Source organism: Oncorhynchus masou, chromosome 18 (genome assembly GCF_036934945.1).
Source record: "Oncorhynchus masou masou isolate Uvic2021 chromosome 18, UVic_Omas_1.1, whole genome shotgun sequence".
In the NCBI taxonomy this organism is placed as follows: Eukaryota; Metazoa; Chordata; class Actinopteri; order Salmoniformes; family Salmonidae; genus Oncorhynchus; species Oncorhynchus masou.
In genome coordinates this window covers 32172112-32178854 of record NC_088229.1, presented here as the reverse complement: position 1 = coordinate 32178854, position 6743 = coordinate 32172112, and the positions used below count along the sequence as shown (strand labels likewise).

The window sequence follows — 6743 nt, the reverse complement described above, 5'->3', positions numbered from 1 at the left end:
TGTATGAAGGATTAAAAAGACTAAATAACCATTACAGGCCCTGCTCGTGCCATTATTTCTGACAGCATAAGAGGAGAGATCTGTTTTGACTGAAATATCTATGGTGTGTAATTACTAGGTTGTCAGAATTTTCTCAGTTGTTTTGTCCTAGCAGCCTTCAATCTATGTGCAATTATTATGAAAAATGTAGCCTACTTTTGAATCATTTTGTTAAATATGTGATAGCTACTAGCTAAATAACAGTAATAATCAAGTCTTGATGGTAACTTTAAATGGGGTTTGTCCTAATGATATCCTGTGCACTATGCTATGCTAGACATGCTGGTAGCCAGGGCGTTATAATTTGAGACCACTGCCCGAGATCTCCTGCCCTCCCCCATCACAACCTGTCTTTGTCACCACGTGGAGATGAGAACGCTCCCCAGGGTGGGGCAGTGGTGGGGCATGTTATTAGGGGGTGAGACACTGCCTGTGAATATCCATTAATATGAGCACAGGTGAAGATTGAGAATGAAATCAGAATGAACTAGTTGAGTGATTGATCAAGACATAATGAATTTTTATGTGAGAATAATGAGCCCCATAGATTTCTTTAGATTTTCTCCAGCCTCAGATCTCTCATTGTTTGCATCCTTCCGGAATGAATCCTCCTTGTTCACCTACATGGATGCCCTTGGTTTCTATATGTCATTACCAGAGGGAATGGGAAAGTTAATGAATATATACTGTATGTGATGGTGTGTATGTTCCTCTTCAATGTCGTGTTCTCTTGCAGGGTCCCTGCTTTGAGCTGCAGCGGCCCGTGGCTAACCTGTTATGACATGGTGCAGCGTCCTCTGACCCCCCCATGACGGGGGGCTACTGCAGGGGTACAGAAGGCCCCACAATCAGCCTATATTTTGGAGGGAAATGCCACTGATAGATTAGCCAAGCCAAAATGACTTAATATTAATGAGGAAGGTATAGTTAATTATAGGACATAACATTGAGAGAAATGCATCTGCCAGCACCTCTCTGATTCAAAGGGGTTGGGTTAAATGCGGAAGACACATTTCAGTTGAATGCGTTTAGTTGTACGACTAACTAGGTATCCCCATTTGCCTAAATCTTTTCTTTTGGTAATACAAACATCATGATCATCAAACATCTACACAGTTCATTGTAAGACACTATTATATGGGCATACGTTTCTTTACCGACTATATAGTCACATTTTTGTTTAGACTATTGCTGGCCTTTATTTGGCCTTCTGTTTCCACTTTCCAGGGATGTGACAGATGCTGCCTGGGATCTGCGACCTTTGCCTTTTCCCAGCATGACTGATTTCCTCTGGTGTTCAGAGTGGACTGGGGCTTTCTAGCACCATTTTAAATCAGTTATGTTGAAGGGGCATGGCACATCTTAGTCAACGCAGAGAGAAAGGGAGACCTCAGCCATCAAACTGTTCCAACTATCTCCAGAATCTAATTTTATGGCAACACTGCCTAGGGCTAGGTAGATGTTTTCATTTATTTATAGAGGGGCAGAGATATGTCATTGCTGGTCTAACATTTAGTTGAAACGGTTACATTTAATACCACAACAATTTTGGCATGGGGAACATGGAGTGGATCAAAGCAGAGTGTTTGCATGTGATAGTCTGTATGCTACTTGTGTGACAATTCTGACAAGTGGTTTCTTACTTTCTTTCTGTTTCTCAATTTATTTAATTATGGTATTCACTGCTTGTCGTGTTTTTCTTCCAATCAGGCTTTCTGTCTTACTCAGCCCATAATGTAAGATGACTTTCTCACCCCCCTCTCTTGTCATCTCTCACTAATGTATTTATTCTGTTACCTTTTGACTAGTGATTGATTTGGGATTAACAGGGCGAGTTTGGGCGCGCAGTCTTGGTTAATAATTAGACGGGAACAGACACACACACACACACACACACACACACACACATCCTGTCAGATGGAGGTCTCTCCATCTGACAGGATGTGAGACAGTGAGAGAGTGATTGAGAGTCAGGAGTACTTTTGTATTCTCTTCCAACAAGGGGAATTAGGTGCTCCCCGCAGCCTGGCAACCATCACCTCTCTGTGGGCGTAACAACAACCCGCTGCCCCTAGAGTAACAGGGCCCTGTGGAGTTGCTGAGAGATGCAGTGTCTCTACACTGACCACTGATGTGAAACAGAGGCGTTTCTCTGTTTCGTAAAAACAGCCCAGCAGCAAACTGCGCACACACACACACGGCCCTGCACAGCAGCTTTCATCACCTAATACAGAGGTAGGTTTTACATATTAGCTATCTGTTTGAATTGGTGAGGTCCTGTCACCTCTCTATTTCATGTGATAATGAGCACAGTGTTAAATGAGGACAGAACTGCTAGGGATTTGATTGTGTAATTCTTCCTGTAGACGGGAGAGATGAGGGAGTGCACGGTCTCTGATGTGTGATGACTTTGATGTTTATCTTTGTTGCTGTTACGCTGGTATAGATTATAGAAGACAGATGAGTTGGAAATGACAGAAAATAACTAATACCTTCAACCAAATAATATGGTGTTGACTGAGGACTCCATCCCTGTGCCTGTTCAGCTTCCCTGTCGATATGAGCACAGAGGCTATTGAGACAGATGTTCTGGGGAGCAGTCACAGCCCGTCTGAACCAAACACTGGGGCTGGAACTGAACAGGACTACTGCCTCTACCTGCACAGGTACTGGATGTTTGTGTGTTTCTCTGGGTTTAAGTAAGTGAGTGTAGATCTGTATGCTGCACATACAGTATATTGGAACCATATGCATACTGTGTGGATGTTAAATGTACCAATTATATCTGTTTACTTACAGATACTTATGAGTGAATTAGTGTTTATGCGTGTGAATTGTATCTCTTCTCATCTTTTCAGAATGCATGAATTAATCTCTGTGGGTATCATACAATCCTCACAACACTGCTCTTTTATATAATGTGGGCAGTATAATTGGACGGAAGTGTTTGTTTGTGTGATGCAAGTATGGGTTGATATACTGAGGGCATGGTGTGTGTGTGTATGTACAGTGGGGCAAAAAAGTATTTAGTCAGCCACCAATTGTGCAAGTTCTCCCACTTAAAAAGATGAGAGAGGCCTGTAATTTGCATCATAGGTACACTTCAACTATGACAGACAAAATGAGGGGGGAAAATCCAGAAAATCACATTGTAGGATTTTTTATGAATTTATTTGCAAATTATGGTGGAAAATAAGTATTTGGTCACCTACAAACAAGCAAGATTTCTGGCTCTCACAAACCTGTAACTTCTTCTTTAAGAGGCTCCTCTGTCCTCCACTCGTTACCTGTATTAATGGCACCTGTTTGAACTTGTTATCAGTATAAAAGACACCTGTCCACAACCTCAAACAGTCACACTCCAAACTCCACTATGGCCAAGACCAAAGACACCAGAAACAAAATTGTAGACCTGCACCAGGCCGGGAAGACTGAATCTGCAATAGGTAAGCAGCTTGGTTTGAAGAAATCAACTGTGGGAGCAATTATTAGGAAATGGAAGACATACAAGACCACTGATAATCTCTCTCGATCTGGGGCTCCACACAAGATCTCACCCCGTGGGGTCAAAATGATCACAAGAACAATGAGCAAAAATCCCAGAACCACACGGGGGGACCTAGTGAATGACCTGCAGAGAGCTGGGACCAAAGTAACAAAGCCTACCATCAGTAACACACTACGCCGCCAAGGACTCAAATCCTGCAGTGCCAGACGTGTCCCCCTGCTTAAGCCAGTACATGTCCAGGCCCGTCTGAAGTTTGCTAGAGAGCATTTGGATGATCCAGAAGAAGTTTGGGAGAATGTCATATGGTCAGATGAAACCAAAATAAAACTTTTTGGTAAAAACTCAACTCGTCGTGTTTGGAGGACAAAGAATTCTGAGCTGCATCCAAAGAACACCATACCTACTGTGAAGCATGGAGGTGGAAACATCATGCTTTGGGGCTGTTTTTCTGCAAAGGGACCAGCACGAATGTGTAAATGAAAGAATGAATGGGGCCATGTATCGTGAGATTTTGAATGAAAACCTCCTTCCATCAGCAAGGGCATTGAAGATGAAACGTGGCTGGGTCTTTCAGCATGACAATGATCCCAAACACACCGCCCAGGCAACAAAGGAGTGGCTTCGTTAGAAGCATTTCAAGGTCCTGGAGTGGCATAGTCAGTCTCCAGATCGCAACCCCATAGAAAATCTTTGGAGGGAGTTGAAAGTCCGTGATGCCCAGCAACAGCCCCAAAACATCACTGCTCTAGAGGAGATCTGCATGGAGGAATGGGCCAAAATACCAGCAACAGTGTGTGAAAATCTCGTGAAGATTTACAGAAAACGTTTGACCTCTGTCATTGCCAACAAAGGGTATATAACAAAGTATTGAGATAAAGTTTTGTTATTGACCAAATACTTATTTTCCACCATAATTTGCAAATAAATTCATTAAAAGTCCTACAATGTGATTTTCTGGATTTTTTTGTCTCATTTTGTCTGTCATAGGTAAAGTGTACCTATGATGAAAATTACAGGCCTCTCTCATCTTTTTAAGTGGGAGAACTTGCACAATTGGTGGCTGACTAAATACTTTTTTGCCCCACTGTATGTGTTTGTTTGATCAGCTGCTGTCTCTCGGTAGGCTGTTCGGGAAGGAGACAGCTGAGTACTTCCTCAACCCATCTCCTGTCCACACTTCCTCACCCACCTGGTACACACTACTGATGAAGAACATGGGAGGTAACTGTTATAATACAAAAGTACATCTTCCCTTTTAGGTGACAATATTGTATGCAAATGTCCCCTTTTTTTGGTGGTGCAACTGGTTGGAACGTTTCCAGAAGGCATTCAAGTGTGTTCTAACTGGAGCGGGAGGAAGTGGTACAGCCCAGCTAAGCATGCACTGTGAGGTCCACCATTTCACCTTTCTGAAAAGTCCCATTATCCAGCCTAGTGTTTCAACAGACTAATTCCCACTGCTAATGTATTAATTGCCATCTAGTGTCTTGCAGTGTTTTGTATGTAGCTTTTCATGTGATCAGTGTGCCTCTGTGTTATGTATTTATTGTGTTGTGTAGCCAGAAGAACCAACCCTCAGAGCCTGGTTCCTCTCTAGGTTTCTTCCTAGGTTCCTGGCTTTGGGGTTTTAGGCTGGGGATCGTTAAAGCTCTGATGTAAAAAGAGCTATAAAAAGGGCTTTCTAAAATACATTTGATTGATTGATTGTGTGTCAGATGAGGTGAGTGCTGAGGCCCTGTGGGACACCTTGAGAGAACACTCCACCAGACAACTCAGAGACCTTGAGGAGGAGGAGGAATCTGAGTCTCTTGAGGTCAGGCTAATTATTCATTACACTGGCTAATAAGTACTAATGAGTAATGCCCCTGAGAGGTTCCTGGTCAGGGTCACATTGTCAGCAAAAGTCAGGGATAAAAATGCAGAACAAAATATGTTTGAGGTTGATATTTCTCATAGACAGCTATGACTTCACATTCCTGTCCCTTTGTCCACAGTTGGTGAAAGCCTATGTGAACCAGGATGTACAGAGAGAGCGGGGTCACCTACAGCACCTGACAGGGGTCAGGTATATGTTCAACCTGGCCCAGCTCCACCAGGCTTATTCTGCCCATGTTCTCTCCCTCAACCATCCAACTCTGCTCCTAGATGACCTGGAGGAGCTTGGGGGACCACATAGTTACCTACCTATCTCACAAATAAACAGGTGAAGGGAAACCTAGCATTATTAAATAAGCATTAGCTATTACTATTGGTAATATAACTACTATAACTACTTCCAAAAGCCTTGCGAATTGAAAATCATGTAAATCAGATGTAGAGACCAATCTTGGGTCAGAGTATCATGTATCTTTTTATATTTGTGTTATTAAATGTGCTTATGCTGTGTTATTCGTATTGTAACAAAAATCCATTTGTGTCAGTGAAATTTGAATTTGTGTGTAATGCTGGGACAAATCTTCCACAAGAGGGCAGTCCCAGATTAAGAGGATGAATGTTTAGTTGAATTTATGCTAGTAGTTTTCACTTTAATATGACAAGCTGTACTTTCAAAATTGCATTTCTATAATTTCCACTCATAGTTTTCAACAAATAGTCATTATTTTATTTGCGAAACTGTGTATAATTTTGTGAGTTTGTAATTAAAAGTGACAAGTTGCAAGTGTAATTAATTTAATCATTCAATGTCCAAAATAATATTAAGTATTATCAATCAAAATCCCCATATTGATCCTAAATGTAATCTAAGTGGATACCATAAACTGTCAGCTGAATGAAAAGAGCTATGAAGCATCTTCACTCAAGAGCATTGCTTTATACTGTATGTTTGTGTGCTTGTATGGTTGGATGTGGAAGGGTGTGTGAGTGTGATTGTGCATCCATGGCTGGAACCTGAAATATGTCAACTCAGCACTCTCCAATGACCCCTGACCTCTGTTATAGACACATCATTGAATCCTACTACTCACTGCTCCGGTTCTCAGGGCAACGAGCCTCCATACCAGGCTCCTGATTGGTGGTATGCAGGCCCAAATGATAAACACACTAAACATAAACGTCTGATTGCAGCCAAACACGATGAGTATGAAAGCAAGAAGGTACTTTAGATTTCACAGTGGTCAATTTTCCCTAACCATTGCCATGCATCAATCACCTGGAAGAGTACAGCTCTGTGAAATTACAGCCCCAAAACCCACAA

At 42.1% G+C, this 6743-nt stretch overlaps 1 protein-coding gene across 1 annotated transcript; it reads left to right on the top strand.

Annotated features, from left to right (window-relative positions):
- Nucleotides 1-1365: 1365 nt before the first annotated feature.
- On the top strand, nt 1366-6212 carry si:rp71-17i16.6 (uncharacterized protein LOC100148415 homolog). The gene is made up of 5 exons (XM_064923008.1): nt 1366-2274; nt 2586-2705; nt 4671-4768; nt 5263-5360; nt 5542-6212. The coding sequence occupies exons 2-5, from the start codon at nt 2599-2601 to the stop codon at nt 5752-5754; spliced, it is 516 nt and encodes a 171-aa protein (XP_064779080.1). The 5' UTR covers nt 1366-2274; nt 2586-2598; the 3' UTR covers nt 5755-6212.
- The last annotated feature ends 531 nt before the right edge of the window (nt 6213-6743 follow it).